A 27,561-nucleotide genomic window follows, 5' to 3' on the forward strand; every position below is an offset into this window, starting at 1 on the left:
AAATACAAGGGGGAAAATGTTCAACTCTAAAGTAAGGCCACAGTCCACAGCTACCCATTTTTGATTTCTTAGTATATTGTACAGAGTCGGGGGAAAGAGAATTCAGCAAAGTTCCGACAGCTTCATTACACAGACATAGCTTTAAAAAGTAACGAGTTTTTTACAGTCCTTATAGAAGCTGCTGCTGTAGGGTCTAAATAAAGGAAGCTGAGTCTTCAGAATTTGGTCATCAACAAAGGAATACCATCTGTCACTTTCAAAGACCATTTCTGCGCTGTGGCCCAAGGCAAGGTTTTTTGTTTGCTTGTTTTTTCCTGTGTCCTAGACCTCCACCGTTAATTCAATAATCCGAATACAGCCTTTGTTTTAATACAAAGTTCAGAGAGTTCTGTGCCTTCCTTAAGAATCGCTTGAGGCATGACCGAAATAGATTTCCTGTAAAGTTACATCGGACGAGTGCACGCATGCGCGCCAGGTGCGTTCCTGGTCCCCGGCTCCGCCACGTGCTCCAGGACTCGGGTGTCCTCCGCCGGCGGTTTAGACAGGTCCAACATGGTGGACGAGTCCTTCCTGGGATTCCCAGTCACCAACATCCAATGGTTCTTTGGCTTTTCAACTCTGTGTGAATCCAGATATGTGTGTGCAGCGACCTCTGCTTCCTTTCCAAAATAGGTACTGGGGCAAGAAAGAATTAACACTGGTTGGAAATGGAATTACAACCTTCAGTAAGCTGTTAAGTTCATCTCAAAGCACGTAATTCAACAGACTGCTAAATAAAGCTCTTGGAGGGTGGGTGGGGGGGTCTCTAAAACACTATGTGTTTGCCAACAAGACTCAGCCTACTTGGGCAAGGACCAGGTATATAGGATCCCATTGTAGCTAAAGTCCTCTGTGGGGAAGGACCTGTATAATAGAAGGGGCTCTAATAGGAGTTTTCACACCTTCAAAGTTCTATGTGGCGATATTTCGTCATCAAAGGACATTTTCTGTGCGTGGCCATCCTCTTTAAATTGAACTTCTTTGCCTATATTCACAGCCCCTGCCCTCTGGCATGGCATTTTCTTGTACCCTGCTATACAATACCTTAAGAAAAGATGCCGGTGGGCCACCAGTCCCCGATTCGTGTGGCAGTGATTGATAAGAATTTTTGCATTTGCCTTTAAAGATAAAGAGAGTATGTTATTTGAATTATGAATTAAGGCCTCCAGTTTCCTAAAAGCAAAAATTTGGAAATATAGTATATATTCATTTATTTATATACATATATATATATATATAGAGAGAGAGAGAGAGAGAGAGAGAATAATCTAGAAGCCAAACCATAATAGATTAATAAATACATGATTATAGATACACATATGATGAAACATTATACAATCATTTAAAGTCATATTGGAGAAGATCTTTGACAACTTGAAATATGGTCAGTGGTGTTAAGTGGAAAAAATAAGAATATTCCTGATGCCCTATTTTTTTTTAAATTAAAACTAAATTAAAAAAACATATACATGGAAAAAGAAATGATAACAGCGGCTTTCTCTAGAAGATGGAACTACTGGTAATCACCATATTATGTTTTTGTACTTTTCTGACTTTCCATAAGCGAACACATATTGTTTATAATCGGAAAATAAAAGACATATTATTTCAAAATCCTGACTCAGGTAAGCTAAAAGCAGTGTGAGATGCGGAAGAGCAGCCCCTGACATCCGGGAACTGGCCTGGCAGCCAGGGCTCTGCCTCAGTGTTCTCCTGTGAAATATAATCAACTTCACACAGTGCCCACATCAGACACGGCCACGCTGTGACCACGATGGGTCAAGACAAAAAGAAGACCACTTTGTGATCATGTCTGAACACAGCAAAAACACGTGCATTGTCCAAGCCACAAAATACCAAATGTCCTCCTCTCCTAGAGAATAGGAGTGATCACTGCTCCCTTACTCATGACGGCTTTGGTCGCGCTCCGGCCTGCCCTCTATAGATAAGAGGTACTGAGACAGCCCTGCTTCCTGACAGATTCCAATCCAGGGCAAAGCCCCACTTCCTGAGACCCTCACTAAAATCTCCCAACCACAGCCCCAATTCTGTAACTTGTCCTTTCTTTCTAATTATTTTATTTTATTTTAAAAACTTTTTATTTTATATTGGAGTATAGTTGATTAACAATGTTGTGTTAGTTGCAGGTGTACAACACACGTATTCAGTTATACATATACATGTATCTCTTCTTTTTCAAATTCTTTTCCCATTTAGGTTGTTACATAATATTGAGCAGAGTTCCCTGTGCTATACAGTAGGTCCTTGTTAGTTATCCATTTAAAAGATAGCAGAGTGTGCGTGTCAATCCCAAACTCCCTAACTATCCCTTCCTCCCACCCTTACCCCTGGTAACCGTAAATTCGTTCTCTAAGTCTGTTCATTTGTATCATTTCTTTTCAGATTCCGCATATAAGCGATATCGTATTTCTTCCTCTGTCTGACTTACTTCACTCAGTATGAGAGTCTCTAGGCCCATCCATGTTGCTGCAAATGGCATTAATTCATTCTTTTCTATGGCTGAGTACTATTCCATTGTATTATATGTACCACATCTTCTTTATCCGCTCCTCTGTCCATGGACATTTAGGTTGCTTTCATGTCTTGGCTATTGTAAACAGTGCTGCTATGAACACTGGGGTGCATGTATCCTTTTGGACCATGTATACCAGCCTCTTACTGAGACGCCCCACGGTTTTCCGTGGTGCGCGTTCTCCATCACCGCAACAAGGAATGAAGCCGACTCGTGCAACCCCAGGTGCTCCTGATGGTCTCTGACTGGAGGGTATTGACATGTGGACAGCAGCTGGACAGGTATGAAATGTCCCATTCTGCAGATGTGTCTGAATGTGGCTCAGAGACCTGCCTCGGGTTGTGCACTGAGTTAGCAACAGAGAAATGAGCTCCTGGTGCCTGAACTCCCCAACCTCTCTAACCTAATGACAGCAACAATAGAACAACCACCGTTAAATTAACAACAATGAATGCTTGGGAGTGCTGTCTGGACCAGGCACTTTTCTAATAAGCACTGTAAATGGACTAACCGCTTCATCCTCACAAAACCTCGTAAGTTAGGCATCATCATCTATCCCCATTTTACAGACAATGAAGCTGAGATACTGACAGTTTAAATCATGGGAATGAGAGGCAATTCCAAGGAGAGCAAAGCTTGGAAAAGACGAGTGGAAGAGAGGAAATCTGTCAAGCATGCATCATTGTGGACCACGTGTATATTCTCCGTGCTGGGAGAAAGACTCTTGCAAACCTGGGTCCGCCTACAGAGCTCGGGAGACGCCTACTGCGTCAGGCGGATTCAGAGTGCCTGGCAACTGGGGGGCCCTTCCCGGATGGCCAGCTCTTTAAGTCCTTCCTGGCTGCAAATCCAGTAACTCTCCCAATAACCTCCAACGACTCCTTCGTCTCCGTCTGCTGGATGTCTCCCAAGCAAGGAGCATGGCCTCTGGTCCTCAAAACAGCTCTGTGCCCACCAGACCTGCCTTCCCATCCAGAACTGTGCTCCTGTCCGCAGGGCCCAGGCTCCTGAGAAAATGTCCAGCAACGTGCTCACCTGTGTGTCGGCCCCACCCTGTCCTTCACTTCCCCCAGATTAGCCAGTCTCTTTAGAAATGAGGACTTAACAGAGGCCTGAAAGAAAGCGGTGTCATCATCCTTACAGTCTCGCGGCAGTGGTTCTGTGCGCCACCAGAGTCGAGAAACACCAAGGCAGGATGCTGCCACAGGGCAAAACGGTGCCTCCCACACTTGAGTTAGAAATGAAAAAGAGGGACTTCCTGGCGGTCCAGGGTTAAGACTCTGCTCTTCCCCTGCAGGTGGCACAGGTTCGATCCCTGGTCAGGGAGCTAAGATCCTGCATGCTGCACGGTGCAGCCGAAAAAAGGGTTTTTTAAAAATTTTTTAATAAAAACAAATAAATAAATATTTTTTAAAAAAAGGAAGAAATGAAAAAGAGAGAGTGAAAATGTGTGAGGCGTATAAGGCGTCGGAGCCCTGACAAGCCTCCACTTCACACACAGGAGTAAATCGCACCCACTTCACAGCAGCCACGCACACGTCTGCCTTCCCCAGGCTGCGCTCACCAGGACGGGGAAGCCTTCATATTCCAGGCGTAGCTGGGGGTCAGGGAAGGCCGCCTGCCAGCAGTTCAGGTAGGAGTCCTCATCCGTCAGGTACACCTCCTGGAGCCAAGACCTCTTAGACGACTTCATGAGGGTCCTGTGGTCACTTGATAAATAGAACTGAAAACGACAGCAAGCAGATGGACTACCTCACAACTACCCGAGAGGCTGGACGGCCAGTGTGTTCAAAAGCAGTTTTCAAAAACCCTGTTCTTATGGATTGTACAAGAACATTCAACTTTCCTCTCCCTCAGAAAGGCCATCTCAGAGGCTGAGACCACCCGCCCTCACATCACCGGCCACTGCTTTCCCTTCCTTGGAATACCAAACCCAGCCTCCCTCTCCACCTCATGCACTCCTCCTCTTTTTTCTTTTTAACATCTTTATTGGAGTATAATTGCTTTACACTGGTGTGTTAGTTTCTGCTGTATAACAAAGTGAATCAGCTATACGTATACATATATCCCCATATCTCCTCCCTCTTGCATCTCCCTTCCTCCCACCCTCCCTACCCCACCCCTCTAGGTGGTCACAAAACACTGAGCTGATCTCCCTGTGCTATGCGGCTGCTTCCCACTAGCTATCTCTTTTACATTTGGTAGTGTATATATGTCCATGCCACTCTCTCACTTCGTCCCAGCTTCCCCTTCCCCCTCCCCATGTCCTCAAGTCCATTCTCTATGTCTTCGTCTTTATTCCTGTCCTGCCCCTACATTCTTCAGAACCTTTTTTTTTTTTTTTAGATTCCATATATATGTGTTAGCATACAGTATTTGTTTTTCTCTTTCTGACTTACTTCACTCTGTATGACAGACTCTAGGTCCATCCACCTCACTACAAATAATTCAATTTCGTTCCTTTTTATGGCTGAGTAATATTCCATTGTATATATGTGCCACATCTTCTTTATCCATTCATCTGTCGATGGACACTTAGGTTGCTTCCATGTCCTGGCTATTGTAAATAGAGCTGCAATGAACATTGTGGTACATGACTCTTTTTGAATTATGGTTTTCTCAGGGTTTATGCCCAGTAGTGGGATTGCTGGGTCGTATGGTAGTCCTACTTTCAGTTTTTTAAGGAACCTCCATACTGTTCTCCATAGTGGCTATACCAATTTACATTCCCACCAACAGTGCAGGAGTGTTCCCTTTTCTCCACACCCTCTCCAGCATTTATTGTTTGTAGACTTTGTGATGATGGCCATTCTGACCAGTGTGAGGTGATACCTCATTGTAGTTTTGATTTGCATTTCTCTAATGATTAGTGATGTTGAGCGTCTTTTCATGTGTTTGTTGGCAATCTGTATATCTTCTTTGGAGAAATGTCTATTTAGGTCTTCTGCCCATTTTTGGATTGGGTTGTTTGTTTTTTTGATATTGAGCTGTACGAGCTGCTTGTATATTTTGGAGATTAATCCTTTGTCTGTTGCTTCGTTTGCAAATATTTTCTCCCATTCTGACTCCTCCTCTTTTTCAGGACATCAGGCCTGGAGCAATATTTTATTCATTATAAATAATGTTGCATGAAACTTATTGCGTGAAGTGAAGTGCTCTTAAAACCAATACCAGCACAGCTGATATTCATACGTGAGCCTCCAAGGGGGCCTCGGCCCCTCTGGAATTGACGTCCACACTTGGAACTTATGTCAGCTCTCTGGTTGCCTATAACTTCACCAAGGAGCACCCCATCTTGCTGAAAGGTCCATAATGTTAGTTCCTCGTTAGCCGTTTACTGATTCGCCTTCGCCCTGCACCTGGAGGTTGTTACTGCATATCTTGATCGGTTTTCATTAAACACCTTTTCTATACAAAGCTATGTCATGAAGCGCTCTGGGGAAGGCAGACATGAGGTACTGCCCTCAAGAAGCTTTCCAGCTAACAGGAGGGATGACTAAGCATAGAAATTGGAAACATCTGTAAGGTATGGCGTCCAGCAGGGATGCAAAGAGCTACAGGAGGGGAGAGATGGGAACACATGCTCTCCCAGGGGCTCAGGAAAGACTCCGAGAAGGAGGTGATGTGGTATCAGGGAGCCCGAGAGGATGAGCGTGGACAGGCAGGGTAGGGACATATTACAGCGGGCTTCAAATGCCACAGTGAACAGCAGCACTTCATGCAGAGGGCAATGGGGGCACCGCTACTGACTTTTCAATGGAGGTGCAAGGTGAGCAAAGCTGAGCTTTTAAAGGATTGACCTGACAGCACGCTGCCAGTATGAGATGACGTCAGGATAGACTAAAGGGACAAAGCTATGGGGGCGTGGACTGAGGTACCGGCACTGGGAGTGCAAAGATGGGCCGAACTGCACTGTGAAGGAAGAGCCATGGGACCTGACAATAGCTGGAGCTGGATGTGGGTGGGAAAGGAAGATGGGTGCAAGATACACTGCGGCTTTGGCCCGGCTGATGGGGCAGATGACAATGCCATTCAGACCAAACAGAAAATAATGTCTATCTCAACCACAAACGTTGCCTCGTTCATATAAAGAAAAACAATAAGAAAATCAGGAACAAAAATCAGGCCTCTACAAGGCCACCATCAACAGGATTTTCATAAATACCCTGAAAGAGCTTGCTAATTCAAAGACAAGAAACAGAAATAAGAGGTATAAGAATTTGAGAAGAGAAAAAATTGTCATCATTTGAAGATGAGCTGACTGTCTACCTGGAAGTCCTAAGAGAATCAACCTGAATTCATAAGAGTAAGTGATTTCATCCAAGGTGAGTATAAAAATCAATGTCTATCTTCGATTTTTGCTGCAACTGTCAAAAGGACCTACCTTCAATAGCTTCCAAAATAGAAGATACCAAGGAATAACCTTGACGAGATCAGTGTCAGATCCATGTGAAGGAAAGCACAAAACTTTACGGAGAGATAGAAAAGAATAATTGAAGAAACAGAGAGACATCTCAGAAGGACAAATATTGTAAAGCTACTAAAAATGTGAGCTTGCTTAATTTTACAATGCCAATCAAAATACCAAGTGATTTCCCCCCCCACAGGGGCAGAGGCACTTAAAAAGATTATTACTACATTTGACTGAAAGATTAATTCCTAACATAATTCAGACAAAGAAGTGTAATGATAAAGAACTAGTCCTACAAGTCATCAGAGTGACCTGGAATAAAAATAAACAACTCCAGTTCAAAGGATCCAAATAGAAAGGCACGTATAATAATTTAATGCGTGCAGCATGTAGCAGTGAAGAAAGGAATAATTATTCAAGAAATAACACAGATATGACTGACTAGTCATTTGGGGGAAATTTAGATGTTCACCTCAAGGCCTCTATCAAAATAAATCCCAAGTGGATGAAAGAATAAACTTAAGCAATAGTTCAAGTTTAGACATCTAAAAATTAATACAAGTTATTCTTTTTATCATATCTTTGGAGCAGACTTCAAAGGCTCTGAGCAATGGAAGGAATTACAGAGAAAAGCACTGATAGATTTTACTTAAAAATAGATGAGAACAACTACAATTTAAAAGCCAAGTTAAAAAATGAGAGGAAATACTAGCAACAAACGTGGCAAACTTTTATAATCTGTGGAAGAGCAGATATTTAAGCCCAAGTCAACAAACAGGCAAAGAACAGATGATTTGAGGGAAAGAGAAGGAGAGCAGAGATGGAAGGGAGGGGTGGGAAAAGAAGGTAAATAAAAAGAAAGAGAGAAAAAGAAAAGAAGAAAAATAATATCTAAAGGTTGTAATGCTTGTAATTTTCCCTATATTTTAAGATTTTCCCTTTATAAAATAAGCTAAGATGTTAGTAGGGCTACTCTCTGGATGAGAGAGTGATGATTGACTTCCTCTTTCAACAACTGGGTATTTCCTCTAATTTTCACATTTAAAATCAGGCTGCAGCTTACCGTCCATGGCGTGTCAGAATTTACCTGCCAGCATTGATTTCTTGGTAGTATGAAAATAATAAAGATGCTGCTGGTGATGACGATGCCACATCATACAATAACGGAATCTTTGATTCAGTGAAAAATGTTATATATGATACCAGCTCTCCCCTTAGTAGCCAAGTGACTTGGAGCGAAGTCACTTAACTGGCTGTGCCTCGGTTTCCCCATCAGTAAAACGGGGGTAAAACAGTCCCTACTTTAAAGACTTGTTGGGGGGAATACATGAGTTAACATATGTGAAGCTCTTAAACACGTAGTAAGTAAATAATCTCCATTTTATAGAAAGACTCAAAAAGGTTAAATAACTTACCCAAAGTCCCAGCCCTTAGGTGTGCATCTCAGCTGGAATTCAAATCCATATGTATCTGGTTCTATTACACTGCCTGATTCCCAAGGTAGAGGTAAAGATCAAAGACTTGTGCTCCCCGATTTATGCAAATGTGTTAGCATTGGTGACATTAAACAGCTGTCAGAATATTACATAATCTGATCATTTAACTTACAAGTGGAGGTGGTATCAATTTTTGCTTTTTACCAGCTGCATTGCAAAGAGGTTTTTTTTCCCCCTTACTCTTTAGCTTTTAAGGATGTATTTTTGTAATTCGTGAGGTTAGAAGGAAAGAATTGGCCCCAGAATGCCTTGGAAAAGCTGCAGGCTGACACCATAATGAGGCCAGAGATGGAGCCCATGCCCATAGAGTTCTCTGTCCACTTCAGTAAGTAGCCATTAGCCCACATGGAAACAAAAATGACTGGTGCAAAGTAGACGTGCAGTATTACGACTTACCATTCTGTCTGCAAATCCTCCTGCTATCCCGAGGCGAAAGTTCTGCCCGTATCTAAGGAACTGACCAATGACCTCTCCAGCTGCACTGTCAGTGGAGAATTAATATAATGTAAATTCTCCGTATTAGGATCATTCTCCAGCTCTATTTTTTGTGTATGCACTTTGGTTTATAATTTTCTTAGTAATGTCTATTCATGTACCATAACTGAAATAAGTCACTTACCAAAAGGTCTTTTCTTTTGGCCTCCAAGTCTTGCTAGCACCTTACTCACTGTCTTCCAACACACTCGGAACACACAGTGTTCCCACTTTGTGAGCCTAGGGTGGACTGAGAAAGTCATACTGTCCTACGCTAATGAATTGGTCCAAGTCCACTGACATCTTTTTTTAATTGAAGTACAATTGATATATAATGTTATATTTAGTTTTAAGTGTATACATCATGATTTGATATTTATACACGTTAGGAGATGATCACAATAAATCTACTTACCATCTGTTGCCATTTAAAATTATTATGATATTACTGACTATGTTCCCTATTCTATATATGACATCCCCATACACTGACAACTTTAGAGAGAAGCAAGGTAACAAATCTGTAGACATTTAATACACTCTTCCCTCTTAATCGTCCAGGAAACAGAAACTGTGATCAATTTTTAGCTGTTTTAACATAAATTATGTGTATTCAAAAACTCTAAAGACTTAAAGGACTAGTTATATCCCTGTCATATAAACTTGCTATCATAGTTTAGTAACAAACTGAAAGCAATGACTTTTAATTGTAATTATGTATCTATTCTCTAAGGATTTAAATGCTCAATTCCAAAATTTCAAGTACATTCTTAGTGGACAATTAATTTTAAAACAGCAAATCCCCATGGACTGCTACCTTGCATTTAACTATATATTTCTGATGTAGAAATAACAGAGTAGCATTAAAAACAATGAAAGCACTCAAATGAGCTCAAAGCCTCATGAAATGTTATTAGGAAAACCCACTTGGCTTCTGGGCAGAGTCTGAATTTAATTCCCTGGATGCAATACTTTTGAATTAAGCATTTTGAATTGAATTCAAATTATCCATTATCCTGATGTGAACTGAAATCAAATTACCCATTATCCTGATGTTTAAGGTAACAGGATTGTCAAGGGGCCATTCTCAAGATACGAAAGCAAGATGAGAATCACAGAGAATATTCACATAACCTTTGCCTCCAATCAGCACTGCTCTAAGCCCAGGGCATCCTTAAACTGCAAGTGAAAACAGATATTTCTGATGAAAATGAGCCTAAAATTAAGGTATCTTTACCACAAAACAGTGAAAGTGTTTCTGCCAACCGGGATCTTGGTTTGAGCTGCGCTCAGGCCACAGGGCACCTCTAATGCGTCCCTCAGATGGGCTTTAATTTCATCTGGAGTCATACACAAGCTCAGGTCCCCGCCCAGAAACAGATCAGCCTCTGTCTCAGGGTGGTCAGGGTTCACGAGCATCACTTTGTCGCCATAGCGAATGTATCCGTCTTCAGATATCGAAAGCTGCATCTACAATTTAAATGGGAGTTTTTCAGATAAACCACGCGATTCCTTCACAGCCAGCGCCGAGGCCACTGCAGATGTACCCTATTTTAAGAAGGGATTGACTTGAATTTCCTGAAATCTTTCTTCTTCCTTTTCCTGCCACCAATCTGTCCCAGTGTACCAAATCAACGCCCCTGATAATCCCAAACGAAGTAAAATAAAGCTGATGAAAAATTTCATGGGTTGATTCCATTATTAATTTATTCAACATTCCTAGAAACCTTCCTGAGCACCAACTAAAGGGCATTTTAGGCGTGCATGTATCAATCTACTCATTTCTTAATTTGGAAAATGCAGGTGAACAAAATTAACAGCAAACTTCTCATGTTTCTAAGATCTTAGGGAATTTTAAACGTTGTGGTTATCTAAAGGGAAGAATTGGTATTTTCCAAATGACAACTCACTTATGGAATTTCTGCTTGCTTAACATATTCTCACATTTAATTTGACAGACCTTTGAAAACAACGCTTGAATTTAAAATTACCGGTCTCAGAAGATTCTCTTTCAGTCTTCTGTTTCTCTGTATGAGAAGTTGTCCCTTGTCCTTCTTTGCTAAGAAGTCTTTCATGAGCTCCTGGTTAAAGAGAAAAATGAATGAAACCCAAAGGGTCAGCAATAGTCCTGAATAATAGAGATACTGAGAGCTTTTAGGTCCAAAGCACGACAAGCTGTGAAAGCAAACTTTGAGAACGTAAAAAGAAATGCGAGCATGATGGGAATGGGGGACTTTTTTTAGCATTACTTTATTTTTTATTTCATTGTGGAATGTTTAGAAAAATGAGAAAGACACAAAAAAGAAACATCACCTATAATTACTCCAACCAGTGACAATGATGAGTAACATTTGGAGGTCATATATCCCCTCCTACTGAGGTCTCTGCGAGTTGTATGATGATGGACACCGAAAGTGTCTCCCCACCCAACTAGTTCCATAAAAGGATGGCCCAGGGTCTTGTTAAGACCGCCATAGGACAATTCAGGGCAATGAGTATGAGGTCAGTAAAAGGGATGCTACGGGGACACTCAGGAGGGGATGTGGGACAAGGTGGGGGATGGGGGCAGTATTTCTGCTTACAGTCTACCTGCTCACCTGGACCGCAGCTTCGGAGACTGTAAGTCTCTGCGGAACACAGGGAATTTCGTGGGGCTCTAGACTAAGGGAGAGACACAGGCAGGAGCCTTGAGAGTTTGGGAGGCCAAGAGACGCGCGTAAAGAGTAGAAGGGCGTGAGACCTGCGGGTCAGCCAGTGAGATTCTTAGGGCGTTCAGAGGGAGCTGGGATTTTAGGGACATTGGGTGTGTGCTGGGTGCGAAAGGAGGCTTGGGATGCTCTTAAGTAGGGGCCCGAACTTAGGCCAGGCGGGTGAGTCCCCGGGCAGTGGGCGGGCCGTGCCCGGCCACTGCCTCCGTACCTCCTCCAGGTAGACGTCCTCGTTCCAGTTGCCCATCCGGACTCCTGGACCGTACAGGTTCTGAGCCATCGTCCCCTGCTCTCCCACAAACAAGCTTCCGGGGAACAGCGCCTGTGTTGGCCTCCCCGTCGCCATGACGACCCGGCCCCCTGCGATTGGCCAAGGTCCGGGACCCTGCTAGCCAATAAGTGACGACACACGGGTTGCGCTGGGCTCTGGTGCGGGCCCCATCCCAGGGGCTGTCACCGCCCCACCTCCGCCCCCCCACCCTGCGCCTCACTTCCCCTCTTAGGTTTTTCTCGAGTTTAATTGCAAAGCAGGCAAGAGAAAAAACTCGAGCCTACAGACCTCACTGTCCTAAATGCCCGCTAGAGAGAAATTTTTAACTTTTTTTTTCTTTTAGAATCTAAACGAAAATTGCTTTTAAGTAGAGTATCCCTTGCTTTGGGGGGCAGCAAAGAGGAGCTTTGAAATGAAAGCATAGCTTGCTTGCAGCCTACTTTTATTATCAGCAAGCAGCCATTTCATCCTAATCATAATACAAGCTCAACGTAGAAATTTGGAAACCAAAATAATATAAAAAGAAGGTGGAAGAGAAGATTACTCAAAATTTTCACTGCCTCCAAAGTAAGAAATATGTCATGCCAGTCTATTTGTGTTTATATGCTTCTGAGGCGGTTCTTATTTCCACAGACTTTACAGCATTCCTCCTGCCTCCCCCAGATACCAAGTGCAAGGACAAGCCTATGATTTGCAAGAAGTCTTGATAAAACCGGAATATGCCGGAGCCAACATCTTTTAAACAAAATATAATTTTATGAGTAGGAAGGGTAAACAGGTACTGCAGGACTCCCCAGGGCTTGATGCTGATTGAATGCATTCAGTAATTCACCTTTACTTAGTGTCTACTAAGAGAGGACAGAAATGAAAGACACAGGGACCTTTCTTCCCTTCAGCAACCTCAGTCTACAAGAGAAGAGAGTCCATGAAAACAAATTACTTCAGAGAGAATGGAATGAGTGCAATTAAGGATGTGCCAATGAAGGGCCATAGGCACGTAAAGAAAGATTCATTTCTGCCTTGGGGGATGGTGAGAATGAGAGTAAGGAGATCTATGGGTGGTGACTGAGGGAAGGGGGACTTTGGAGATGAACTTGGATTTGAGCTGGCAGGCTGCAGCTTGGGATACAACTAGGAATATTCTCACACATTGGTGAATCCATGAGCTTTTTCAGTGCAGCACCCCATGCTAGGATCCTTCAAAAGGATAAATGGGACAAAGAAGGCAGGTCAGATATTATACCACTAACTGCACTTGATAAATCAAGTAACTGAGACTCAAAGATGCTAGTGGCTTATCCAAGTTCAAACTGCTAACAGTTGCTCAAAGCAAGGACTTAACTCAGATTTTCTGACTGCAAAGTCCATGCTTTTTCTCTTTGTTTCCATATTCCCTGTAAAATCGGGAGTATGATAAGGCAACTTTCGTCTCCATATGATTTATTAAGGTTCTAATGATTCGGTTATTTGCTTAAGTCCTTACACCAAGACAGCTTTGCTCTCACCTATTTTCTTTGTGCTATGATGGTCAAGTATTGTACACTTCTGTATGTTACAGGATCAACAATACAATTACATACATGTTGCTTTATGCAATTGCTTCTTAAATCAGTCAGGACTAAAAATGTGCAATTATACTCTTTTGTAGACTACATACATAATTATCTTTATTTTTTCATGTGGATACCAATTACAGCCTGGTATTACTTGCTTTCCACCTGAAGAGTCTCTGTTGGTATTTCTTGTAAAGCAGGTCTGCTAACAACACATTCTCTCAGTTTTTACCTGTCTGCCCATTTCACCTTCATCCTTGTAAGATAGTTTTACTGGGTATAAGACTCTTGGTTACAGTTTTTTCTTTTAACACTTCAGATATGCCCTCCTTCTGCCTTCTGGCTTCCATTGTCTCTAATAAGAAGTCAATGATTAATCTTATTGGGGTTCCCTTGTTTGTCTACTAAGTGTGTTGTACAGCCCCTTGCTGCTTTCCAGATGTTCTCTTTGTCTTTGTCTTTCATCATTTTGACCATGGTCTGAGAGGCACTCTCTTTGCATTTATCCTATTTGGAATTTGTTGAGCTTCTTGGATGGGTAGATCACTGTTTTATTTTAATAGAATTTGGGATTTGCCATTCTTTCTTTGAATATTATTCTGCTCCCTTTCTCTCTTTCTTCTTCTTCCAGAACTCCTTATTGTTGGTGCACTTAATAATGTCCTTGTTTCTGTAAGGCCATATTCACTTTTCTTCCTTCTTTTTTCTCTCTGTTCTTCAAATTGCATAAAATTTCTATTGATTTAATCTTCAAGTTTGCTTATTTCTTCTTCTGCCAGCTCAAACCTACTATTCCATCTATCTGGTGAATTTTTCATTTTGGTTATGATACTTCTCAATTCCAGAATCTCCACTTACCTCTTTTTTTTTTTTTATCACTTCTCTATTGATATTCTATATCTGAGGAGGCATTGTCATCATACCTTCCTTAAATTCATTAACCTTGGTTTCTCTTAGTTCGTTGAACATGTTTATAATAATTGCTTTGAAGTCTTTGTCTACCAAGTCCAACATCTGGGCCCTCTCAAAGCCTGTTATTCTCCCTGTGGATGGATCACATGCTCCTGTTCATTTGCAGGTCTCAAAATTTTTGTTGAAACCTGAACATTTTAGATAACATATTGTAGGAACTCTGGGTACTGATTCCCCACCCTCAGTGCCTGTTGTTGTTTGCTTATCCACTTGTGTATCTGTTTTGTGACTTTGGCTAGACTTGTTAGGTAAGGTCTATTCCCCAACGGGGTGCAGCCCTCTGATGTCACTCTTCAGGGGTATAGCCCTGAACATGCACAAGGTCCCCTGACCCCCTAAATAAATCTTAATATGATAAAGTAACATAAAGAAGCATCTCACAACTTACAACACAGGTGGATTTAAAAGCCAGGTGATAATAACAAAATTATAAACAAACATACAAGGAGTTTTTTGAAACAGCTTTTTACTAATTTTTACTTTTATTTTTGAAAAATTATGAAATCTTTATTTTATTGCAATTATAGAGTATTTTAGATTTATATTCTTCAAAACTGCTCAAAGCTAATAGTAAAACAGAAATGCACACATACATTGCTAGACTCTGAGTAATTTACTCAGTTCATGGTGTAGCAATAAATATCTGTTTAAATTAGGACACCATTCCCTCCCTTTTAGAATTATTATAATTTTGACATAAACCAGGTATATACTGGAACACTCATTTGCTACTTTTCTTTCATCATTTGATGAGGCTCTTGGAAAAAGTTAATTGGAGCCTTTTGTTACTTACTTGTGAAACATCTGTCAGGAAAACAAAAGCCAAAGAAATACTTGGACAGGATCATTTTTAGAAAAGAAAAGATCATTTTTAGAACTTTTAGGATAAAATTCAGATATTGAGAAAGAGAAATGAGAGTTATAATCTTAGAAGCAAGTAACTTCCAGGCTGCAGAAAATAAGTTTTCAAGTCCTCATGGGACAAGAAACATTGTAAGTGTCCTAAAGGAAAAAAAATGGGATTGAAGTTCCTTTCACTCAGCTTATGCAACCATTTTTGTCTCCGAGCCTCAGCATCTTCATCAATAAAAACGAGTTAAGGATAACTTTAGAGCTAACTCTCTAGGAAGCATTTCCAAAATACCCTGTGTATGTTAACAGCTGTGGAGAGGGAAAGAGTTCTGTTGTAGATCAGTTTGAGAAAGGCTGGGTTAAATAGGCATCCTTACTGCAGTCCTTCTCAGAGCCTTGAATGTCTTGGCGCTCTCTATAAACGCACAGAAAGATGATACATACGGCATTGCCCAAGCTAAGTTCACTGTGGAATACTTTTTAAAAAGAATCATCTTGGGGCTTCCCTGGTGGCACAGTGGTTAAGAATCCTCCTGCCAATGCAGGGGACACAGGTTTGAGCCCTGGTCTGGGAAGATCTCACATGCCACAGAGCAACTAAGCCCGTGTGCCACAACTACCGAGCCCACACGCCACAACTACTGAAGCCCGCGCACCTAGAGCCCGTGCTCCGCAACAAGAGAAGCCACCGCAGTGAGAACCCCGCGCACAGCAACAAAGAGTAGCCCCCGCTCGCCGCAACTAGAGAAAGCCCGCGTGCAGCAACGAAGACCCAACGCAGCCAAAAATAAATACATAAAATAAATTAATTTTTAAAAACAAGAATCACCTCGCAAGAATAATTTTTAAGAGATTTTGTGCGGCTCAAATGATATAACACTATGTAAAACGGGTAGGATTTGGACATGTAGATAAAAGAATCAAGGTAAGCACTTGACAGACAGAGGAAACAGGATGCAGCAGGGCAAAGAAGCTGGAATCTCTAGGGTCCAGAAAGGGGCACACAGTAATGAACGTAAGTGGGGAGAAGATGGTGGGGGGCGACCTGTGGTACAGAGGCGAGGGCTCTGGATTTTCTTCTTTAAGTCAAAGAGACCCATGAAAGTTTCCGAAGAGGAAATTGACAAAGGGCGGGGTCGAGCTTTGGAAGTTTGCTGGGACTATAGGCTGTGGATTCAGGCAGATGGGCCAAGTAGGGGGCAGGGGTCCCAGTTAGGAGACAGCCTGGGGAGAAGTGATGGGTGTGCCTAAGTAGAGAGGTAGAAAGGAATGATAGAATAGCTCAAGTCAGGACGGTGAGCTCTTGGGAAACGACTGTGCAGTGGGAGAATCCATTGTTCACCCAGCCAAGAGTCACCGAGCCCCAAGCACTGTGCTCAGGAATAAATAAGGAAATCATGGGCCCTGCCTTCGTGGAGAGTCAAAAAGAGGACACAATTCTGAACAAATAAGTACACATGGGAGGCCTGGTGCCAGAGGGTCAGTGCGGGAAACACTTCTCCGAAAGGATGTCAGCAAATAACCATCCTTGGACAAGTAGGCAGGCTACTGAAAGTCCTGATCGAACTATAATACATCATCATTTTGTTAGTGCGTCATTTATTCTATCCTCTCCAAGGACCACAGGGTGCCGTGTGACCAGAAAAGTGTCTCCCCCTCTTGTTTTCCCTTCTGGTTGCACCAGACCCCTGGGGAAAAGACCACCCACAATGCACTTGTAATCTCCCTGTCCAGACGCAAGCACCAGAAGCCAGCCTTCACCCCAGGGGCAAACCTGTGGGACTAAAGTCTCTCAGTCCCTCTTTATTGCCCTTGGCAATCTTGCAGAAAACCGGCCGTCCCCCTCCATCTAGGCTGACCTCTTGGGTGACAGGCTTGCATGTACTCTTAAGTCCTGGAAGCAGAAGAAATTTCCTTCTGTTTACAATCCTGACTTCTGAGGAGGGTGTACCCTCTGAAGAGGAAGCCCTTCTACTCCTCTACTGTTCTACTCCTCTCCCTGGTGGGTTTGGAAATGCCAAGGGCAGGATTTGGCGGCAGGAGATAGCGAAAGCCAAATGGCCCGTCTAAGAGAGCAAGAAGGAAACCGGTTTCTTCCCCGTCGGGGCGGCGAAGTCTGGAGAAGCACCAGCACCCAGGGGAAGGGGTGACCAGGAGAAAAGCAGCTCCCTGGGCAGGACTCTGCACTTCCCACAGGCATGGAAGCAAGGCTGCCAGCTGTCTCTTCTAGATCTCAAAGCACAAGGAGGATGTTTAGGTTCTAGGAGTGTCATTCTGTTTTAAAAGTACCAGAAATTCACTTCAAACTCTTTCCCCCTTTTTAAAGTAGGAGGGCCCCCTTTTCCAACCAAAGCAAGACAGAACTGAATTACCTAAAACAGAGAGACTCAAATGATGAGCCCCAAATGTCCACCCTGTCCCCCTGGAGGACACCGAGAGTCTACAGGGCCTAGTTTGTCTCATGCCTGACTTTACAGGTGATGAAAGTGAGGCTCACAGAGCGGGACTCAGTGCCAGGAGTTCTTCAGGAAGAAAAGCAGGGGCTGGAATCGATGCCACTTTCCTCTCGGTCCAGGGCTTTTTCTACTTTTCAGCCCTCACAGGTCCCCATCCGAGGGACCACTCATCTTTTTACCACTGACCCGTTAATCTTGTCTTTCTGGTCAAAAGAAAGTTCTGGCCTTTATCGCTCCAGAAAGATATACATAGAAGCATTTTACACATTGAAGGCAAGACTTAGAATGCAACAAGGATAAATCCATTTGGGTCCATTTCGCCTATTCTTTTGCGATATGAAAGCCAGTAATTACAAATGTGTTCTGAAAGCAAGGCAACCATGCAAACACTTAACAGTACCCTAGGACACAGTGGAGAAATGAACCAGTTCCAGGGAATTCTGGAGGGTGTCAATGCAAAGACACATTTCCCCAAGCGGTCAGCGTTTCCAGTTCCTTTAATGTGACAGGAAAAGATAGAATGTCCCTTCGATTCACAAATGAGGAAACGGAAGCACAGAGAGGTTATGGGGAATACCCAAGTTAGCATCCGAGCCAGAACTAAAAGCTACCACAAGCATGCGGAAGAGAGGAGGAAGAAAGAAAGGAGAGAAGACAGAGAAAAATAGGGCCTTGTATTTTCATAGCATCCCCAGATGTTACGCCGCTTTCCACACAACATTTTATTTGAGTATTACCACTACAGGAAGTTGGAAAATAATTCTATGTGCTATGGCTAGCTCTGTGGTTTAAAACACAAGCTCTGGAGTCAAACATTCCTAGTTCAAATCCCAGAACTAGCCACTGGCAGGCTGTGTGACCTTCAGGTAAAGTCACGACCTCTCTGTGACTCAGTTTCTCCATCTGTAAAATGAGGAAATAATAAAACCCACTTCATATGGTTATTGGGAGGCATAAATGAGAGTGTCCAGGACAGAGCAAGCAGTCAGTAGCTACTGCTGCTTATTGAACTGGAAAGACCGACATCAGGAGTGGCTTGATCAAGGAGTTTTCTGTTTGCAAGATTCACAAGTTTAAAGTTCAAGGGATATTTCATTTTACAAATGGGGAAACAAAGAGCCAGCCAGGGGAAGAGAAGTGGCTAAGGTCACACAGCTAGTGACTCCAGGACTCCTACTAATTTCTTCTGTTAGACGCTAAGTTTCCAAGTAAGAAGCTGGGAGATGAAGCATGTCTTCAGTACGTAATTCCCAAATAGACAGTAAAGGTGGTAATGTTTAATATTATGGCTCTGTGCGGTAGAAAAATTCCATATGGGGAGTTAATTACCTATAAAGGTATCATTCTCCCTTCTCTTAGGGTGAGCTCTGTGGGCCAGTAGGGTGGTCTGAACTGCCCAGGAGCACAGAGGCAGTGCCAGTGCATGGCCCGGGTAGAGCCCTGGACCCACGGCCTCCAAATTCAGTGCTACCTGGATCCTACAACTAGCACACCCTCTAAGAATTGGGGAGAGAAATTACACACACCTCAATCCTTGAGTTGTTGAATTTCTCCTTCAAATATTCTTCTAGGGACTTCTGTGAGCTGCACTAAACTGTAGCTTCAACTAGGGTAGGGTGATTCTGTTTATCAAAATCTGATAAATACCCTGAGAATTTCTGGGAAGCCCTCTCATCTGCTGCTATTGAGAAAGAAAACTGCAACAATGATTCTGGAAGGCAATTTTGCATTACATCATCAAAAGCCTTAGAAATAAATGTACTAGATATCTCTAAATGCCACTTTAAAGATATTATACCAAGGAGATGTGTATATTAACAGGAAAAAATTGCAAAGTATCCAATAATAATGGGTTGTTTCAGTAAATTACAGAGCCATGTATGTTTTGGAAGGCTATGCGACTATTAAAAATCATGATATAAGAGCAATATTTAATGATTTGGGAGATGTTCATAACATTGTAAATTAAAATGCGATTACAAGAGTTTATAATGTAAGATGTCCGTTTTACGTTTAAAATGTGTATTTTTATTCTAGTCATAGGAAAAATAATGTACTTTATAAACATGCATGACGATCTATTTGTACGTCTATATGTTAAATATGCATACATGCTGTATATAATATAATATATAATATCATATAAAATCATACACATGTATAATCTACATAATCTGTACATATATAATCTATACACATATATATACATAGCTGATATGGAGGGGTCATCGGGCTTCTTTTTTTTTTCAGTACGCGGGCCTCTCACTGCTGTGGTCTCTCCCGTTGCGGAGCACAGGCTCTGGACGTGCAGGCTCAGCGGCCATGGCTCACGGGCCCAGCCGCTCTGCGGCATGTGGGATCTTCCCGGACCGGGGCACGAACCCGTGTCCGCTGCATCGGCAGGCAGACTCTCAACCACTGCACCACCAGGGAAGCCCATTTTTTAAAAAAAATATTTATTTATTTATTTGGCTGCTCCGGGTCTTAGTTGCGGCAGGCGGGATCTTTTATTTGCAGCATTTGAACTCTTAGTTACGGCATGTGGGATCTTAGTTCCCTGACCAGGGTTCGAATCCGGGCCCCCTGCACTGGGAGCGTGGAGACTTAGCCACTGGATCACCAGGGAAGTCCCTGCATCAGGCTTTCCATATGAGAATGCTTGTTTTCGTTTTCTTTTCTATAATGAGCATGAAATTTTTTGCAGTAATAAAAAAAGAAAACCCTCTGAAGACACGCTGGCCCAGGTGTAATCCACACCTAAACTAAAGCTCTGATCTGTGTCCCAACAGCAGGACTAGTGGATAAAAGGTCTCAGTGGTTCGAGAAGTTAGGACCAAGAATGGGAGCCAACTCTCTGCTCGAACTCCTCCAAGCACCTCACTCAGCAGATGTTGGCAGCTTTTATATAATCACTGTGGTCCACTGCTTGTGCTCATTGGTAGTTTGTCAGCCAGAAGAGCTTGTGAGGACAAGGTCTTTTCTGACCTTTCTTTGGAGGTGAGTTGGATTCGATAACTGGGCAATTGCGCCCTCGTGTGGCACATCCTGGGTACAGCTTCTTGTCCATAACGAGGAAACTATGGACTCAAGGCAGGAGATCCCTTGTAGACCCCAGTTTACGAGTGGGTCTTTGTTCCCAAAGGGAGTTGTTAAGTTGGGTTTCTAGAAATTACAATGCATCTCCCTAGAAGTGATAAACATTGAGTTTAAGAACCACTCAAATGTCAAAAGCCTATTAAATCACTGTCTACTTATAATAGTCTCTGCTTCCCCTCCTGTAAATAATATTGTTTTACAGTATGTTCTAAGAGTATCAAAATATTTGAGGCTTCCCAACAGGATGTTTTTATTGCCCTTGATGTTTCCTCTATTTGAATTTCCTTACTCAAGACACTTCTTCCCCATGTAATTTCTACTCATTCATCAAGTCCATCCCAAAGGTCATCTCCCTCAACAACATCCCCAGACTGAACAAAGCCAGTTACCCCTCTCCTGGCTCTCAACGCACTTTGTATTTTCTCTGCAAATTGCTGTGATTAGAAGTTTTTATTGGCAATGGGCAATTTGAACCAGTGTGTAAGCTCCACGAGGACGGTGGCTTTTTGTTTCATTGGTGTATCCTTAGCACTGTCCAAAAGCACAAGTGGATCAAAGAATTGTTCGGTTACATATTCCCCCTTCCCTGCTCCCTTGGGACCATCTTCAGTACAGTCCAGCACAAGCACGCTTACCCTTAGTTACAGTCATAAATGTTATTTACTGAAAATACCCAGCTCCACCCACCCAACACCCACCCAACACAGAGACTGGTTGCACACGGACTTGCCCATCTCCTGTCTGCTACTGTCTTTGAATGACTGTCCACCCAGATCTCACTTGAACCCTGAAACGAGATCCCTGGGGCATCAGGCAGGCCTCGGTTTCCCCACCAGCATCATGGCCTGATTGATGAGATTCTTTCCTCTCCTGCTCAGCACGTGCTCTGAATCTTAGGGGTGGGCAAGAAGCCCTGTCCTGTTCGTCCCAGGTGAACTGTTTTCCTTCACTTCTGCCAGCCAGCTTCCGGAGTACCCGTCCTGTGCTCACTGCTCTCTCACCTCCTGAAGACCCATGATGTCTTCCCAGGCTCACAGTAGGCCCTCTCCCCACATCCACAAACCAAGACACACTCCTTCCACCCAACTCTGGGGGCAGAAGGTGGCTGGTGTTTGTTTGGTCAATGCATGTCTCCATTCCTGTAACCTGGGTGCCCCGGGACAGGCCGAGCAGATGGAGAGATTGTGACCCAATCCAGTCTGAAAACCACGCTGAGCCCTAGATGGGGGCTGGCCACTGCCGCCCCGATGAGACCCTCGCGTTGTGAACGGAAGTCAGAACACAGCTTACAGCAGGAGCTCTTCTCTTTACAGAGCATCCCCACAGACGCTGGTTACAGGCCCCACCATGACGACAGTGCCAGAACAGGACCCGGCCCCTGCCTCCCGAAGCATCTGCTCTCCCATCCTCCCCGCGTGTTTGGTTCCCAAAGAAAACTCACTGTCGAACATACAGAAATGTCCTCTCTCTACCAATGCAGCACTCAAAAAAGTCTATTAGTTTTTCCCTGGAAATGTCTGTTTTCCATAAATACCCATGTTCATTTGATAAACATTGATGAAGTGCCTGCTGTGTGTCCGATACAGAAGTTTTTGTGGCATTGAAATGAGCTTCCAGTGAGGCCGTGGAATGCTCTGCAGGCTCCTACACTCCATGTGTAAGAGCAAAGTTCCCACAGCCTACGGTCCCCCTCATCCATTGCTGGGGCTATCTCCGTGAGAATCTCGGTCAAGAGATGTCAAGATAAAAATGTTATAAAAACGAGCGATGGCAAGATAATAAAAGTGCATGCCCTTTGGATCACCAAACCTATTTACAGTATTTCTCTAAGAAAAATAACTATACAAGTGTAGATCTATGCATAAGAGTGTATATCAAACAGATGCTGAAAATAGTCAAAAAGAAAAATAATGTAACCTAGATGTCAATCCTTAGGAGATTGGTTTAAGTAAATGATGATACGTAACTCCAGTGAAATATTATACTGCCCTTAAAAATAATAATGAGTGGGACTTCCCTGGTGGTCCAGCGGTTAAGACTCCACGCTCCCAATGCAGGGGGCCTGGGTTCAGTCCCTGGCCAGGGAACTAGATCCCAGATGCTGCAACTAAGGGTTTGCATGCCGCAACTAAAAGATCCCCCATGCCACAACTAAAAGATCCCGCATGCCGCAACTAAGACCTGGCACAGCCAAACAAATAAATAAATATTTTAATAATAATAAGTATCTATATTTATTTACATGAAGAGGTGCCCATGTGTACTTGGTTGAATGTTGTCCCCCCAAAATTCATGTTTACCTGGTACCTATGAGTATGACGTTATTTAGAAATAGGGTCTATGCAGACGTAATCAAGTTTAAAAGAGGTTATACTAGATTAGGGAGGGTCCTAATCTAATGAGCAGTGTTTGCTTTTGTTTGTTTGTCTGTGGGGGTTTTTTGAGGCCAAAAAATGAGTTTTGGGGGGGTTTGTTAGGACTGGAGGCCAGGAGACACGGTTCCAAGAAACACTTGAACTGTGTTCCAGTAGACTACAAAATGGGGCCCAATGACTGGTATTTTTATAAGAGAGAAATTTGGATCCAGACACACAGGGAAAACACCGTGTGAAGATGGAGACAGAGATTGAAGTGATGAATCTACAAGACAAGGGAAACCAAGGATTTTCGGAAACCACCAGTATCTAGAAGAAAGACATGGAGCAGATTCTCCCTTGGACCTTCCGGAAGGAAGCAACCCCGCCAACACCTTGATTTCAGGCTTCTCCAGAACTGTGGGGCAAAACACTTCTCCTGTAGCCATGGAGTTTATGAAGATCTGTTACAGCAGTTGTAGGAAACTAATCCACCACGTAAATTGCAAACTAGTAACGTCATATACAGTATGACACTATTTATGTACACAGAAGCTTAGAGGGATGTCTGAAAACTCTTATGGGTCCCCTGAGCTTGCCTTCTCAGTTCTGCCCTGTGTTAGGGAAAAAAGAATCCACCGACTCTAACCCTCTTGTAAATTTAGTGACTCCTTGATGATGTTCGGATGTCAAGGGAAGAAGCGAGTCATGCCACTCTTCCCGACCCCCCTGTGGGCTGGTGGAAGGCCCTGATCCCACTGCGTCCTTTCTGGTGAGTAGCCCTCTGGCCAGTCTACATGCCCAAGCCCCCTTGGATTCAACAGCTAATACACCCCGCCCTTCAACCTAACACTAAAAATCATCAGCTCCTCTCTAGCCCACGACTGGGGGGCACGGTGAGCGGATTTAACTTTTCCAAACTTCCAGACTGGAAAAGTGTAAGACTTCAATATAAGGAATTTGGAAAGAATTCCTTTATATGGCTCCTCAGTGTGTGATCTCCAAAAGCAATCATTCTAGGACCTTCCATAGATGGTCAAAAGTGTGCCTCGTAACTCATGGGTTGCATCCCTTTGGTACAGCTTAAGGCCCACCTGTGGGAGAAAACACCTTCCCTGTGGGTCCCAGCTTCCCTTTGTATGTCTCCTTCCACGCTTGAGGCTTTCCACGGCTCAGGCTCAGGCTCTCTAAACCCATTTCCTCACCCCACCCCCAAGGAGGGAACAGAGGGAACCATTTCCCATTGTCCTCAGCTCTGATCTGACCTCACACCCTAGCTGGCACTGGAAGCAGGAATTGGCAGCAGGGCTGATCCCAACTCCACAGCCCGTTGGCAATAACAGCATGTCCAGTATTTCCAGAGACGAGTACTCAGCTCCTCCTACCAAGCCCATACACAACCGGCGCACTCTTTCTCTCACTCTCACAACCTGTTCAGAAATTCTAGATTCACCAACGTACACCTTCCCGGTAAGTTCTTCTCGGGGAACATGGACCAATGACCTCCTACAGAATGAGTTGGAAATGACCTACAGTCCGGCTCTGCCTGGCAAGCATCTCCATCTGTTCTTGGGTCATTGCCCGTGGCCTTGCTTACCCCAGTGGGAAGGGTTTAGGTTCCCCGGGCAGCTGCTCTGTGAGAGGAATCTGGAGCAGCTGGGCAGAGCTGGACCTCACGGCCTATGACTCCAGCCAGCCAGAGCCCTTGACCTGCAACTCTTTCCTAAAAGGCATGACTTGTCCACACAAGTGGAGACCAGAGGAGAGATTCTCCGAGGGGTTTCAGGAGGCCAACCCAGGCCATTTCTTCCACACTGGTCACAAAATATAGGTGTACCTCACTGTGGGTGACCTTGAACCTCAGTTCAATCCTACCTGCTCCACTAAGGGGTTCCGAATCCCCTGTCTTGAAAGTAGCCACCAGCACTTCAGCCTGCCTCTGTTCAGTTGCCAGAAAAACTGGATTAACGTCCATGAAGCCGTGTCCGCCGCCCCACACCCCTGCCACAGCTTTCTGGCCCCCCAGATGCACTGCCTTCGTGAGAGAATCAAGAGCCGGGGGAGGGAGTTGGCTACGAGCTCCTGTCTCTGGATGCCCCCTGGCAGTATCTGATTGAGCCAATCCCCGTTTTTCATACTAAATTCTACTGTTTTCTCCGCTTTGCAGAAAAATGCCTGATGTTTATTACTGGATTAGGAGTCGCCCATTCTTCACCAGAAGAAAAGGACTTGACAACCAACTCCATCACGTATTTGTTTGGTGACTTTGAGCAGGTTTCGGCCTCCCTCTATGTCTCTATTTTCTCATCTATAAAATAGGGATAGTAACACTATCTTTTTGTCCACTCATTCCGACAAGTGAGTCAATGGATTTGAATAGAACCAGGCTCACACTAAGCGCTCAATGAACGTTGCCTGTTGTAACATCACCATCGCCGTCATCAGGACACGCTTCCTCTGTCTTCCCTTCCTCCAGCTAACAGTCCTGCGGTAAACTGAGATTTTGGGTCCTTCGACCCAGGCACTCTCTGAGGGCCTGTCTGGCAAACTCTCAGGAATATCCCCCTTTATTCTCAACCCTTGGCCTGTTCCATGCCTACAGCATTTCCTCAATCTCAGAGATCCCAATTCTTCCCTCCTAAATTAATACCCAATTTAAGAATCCAACACCACCTGCATCCCTTACCCCATCACATGTCCTAGCCTATCAGCCCTGGGTCTTGGAGTACCTGCATGCTAAACCAGTGTCCCTTTGGGTTCGCCTGCCAAAGACAGCAGCCTGCCTTCTCCAGAAGCAAACCAAATGCCTACAGAACTTCTGGGGGCCAATTCCATATTGGGTTTTTTTTTTTTTTAACGTTTTTAAAAATAAATTTATTTATTTATTTTCTGGTTGCATTGGGTCTTCGTTGCCGTGCGCGAGCTTTCTCTAGCTGCGGCGAGCGGGGGCTACTCTTTGTTGCGGTGCGTGCTTCTCATTGTGGTGGCTTCTCTTCGACGCGGAGCACAGGCTCTAGGCACACAGGCTGCAGTAGTTGTGGCTCGCAGGCCGTAGAGCACAGGCTCAGTAGTTGTGGCGCACGCGCTCAGCTGCTCCGCGGCATGTGGGATCTTCCCGGACCAGGGCTCGAACCCATATCCTCTGCATGGGCAGGAGGATTCTTAACCACTGCGCCACCAGGGAAGTCCCCCATATTGGGTTTATGTAATACTCTGCAGAGACCATCTCCTCCCATGTTTCCTGCAAAAGGTCTTGTGCAGGAACTGGCCTAGAGAACTTGGCCATGGCCCAAGTCCCAGCACCTTCTCTGACCCAACCTTCACCCCAAAGCTTAGGTGCCAAGATTATGGCCACTATTTTTCTGACCCTCTCCCTGGGTGAGGATTTATTTTTGTCGAATACATATGTAATTCCTGGCACCATTCTCCTGACAGTTTGGCTGCGGTGTGACAGAGCCATTCTCTGGCTCAGTTTAGGGTAGGATGAGATTCAGTAACGGTTAAATGCCAATCTCCCTTCAATATCCAGATGGTCCTTGCCATCCCCCAAACTACCCTCAGAGCTACACCTTTTATCACGGAGGAGAGCAGGGGTACAGGCTGCAATGTGATGGGCTCAGTTCAGGCACATGCTTAGGTTCCTGGAGAATGTCCCGTCATTGTCTGTCCTTACTCTGAGCTTTGGAAGATGCTACTGGGATTCGAGAAGCATCGCAAAGCATCCCTGCCAGAAGGGATGCAGAGGCACTAATGGAGAACCTTGGGGAACAGACCAAAGGAGTCATCCCTGACACTAGGGTTTGGGCATGGACTGGCATCGCTCTACCAGTTTTATCATATTGATTCACTTCCATACTGATTGGCAAATAGCTGTTAACCCCAAACTGCCTTAGGGTCCCTCTGCTGCAGTGGCTTCCCCAGACCGTCCCACCTCCCACCCCAACCAGGCCACCCAAACATCACCCTCGCCACCCTTATTCAACAATTAAGGATAAATACTTAGCATAAGAGGCGGTCCCTAGGCCTCTGCCACTGTACGACCTGCTTCTTTCTGGTTGGTCAGGGCAGGCTGTTAACTATTGGCTGTCAATATATTGGCTCCCAGCCCTGGCTGGACCGGTTCACAAAAGGAAGAGTGAATGGATCAGAAACTTGATACGGAAACTTTGCTCCAGTAAAGTAGCATCACGAAAAACCAAGCACACAGATCTAAGGATTTCCTAAACTCCATCCTCAGGCCATCCAAGGTAGTGGCCAAATCCTTGAACTTGTAACACAGACTTGATCAGCCAGCCCTCCACTGTGGGAAAAAAAAGAGCCATCCACATTCAGGACAAATCAACTGG

At 44.1% G+C, this 27,561-nt stretch overlaps 1 protein-coding gene across 1 annotated transcript; it reads right to left on the reverse strand.

The window, feature by feature from the left end:
• Positions 1 to 443: 443 nt before the first annotated feature.
• CFAP161 (cilia and flagella associated protein 161) lies at positions 444 to 11,941 on the reverse strand (the record flags this gene model as incomplete). The annotated part of the gene is made up of 7 exons (XM_082850781.1): positions 444 to 675; positions 1,084 to 1,157; positions 4,137 to 4,295; positions 8,876 to 8,960; positions 10,191 to 10,423; positions 10,945 to 11,034; positions 11,873 to 11,941. 7 exons carry the CDS (start codon positions 11,939 to 11,941, stop codon positions 444 to 446), a joined length of 942 nt encoding a protein of 313 aa, XP_082706907.1.
• Positions 11,942 to 27,561: the final 15,620 nt, after the last annotated feature.

This window comes from Leucopleurus acutus (assembly GCF_964270905.1).
Source record: "Leucopleurus acutus genome assembly, chromosome: 1".
Taxonomy (NCBI): Eukaryota; Metazoa; Chordata; class Mammalia; order Artiodactyla; family Delphinidae; genus Leucopleurus; species Leucopleurus acutus.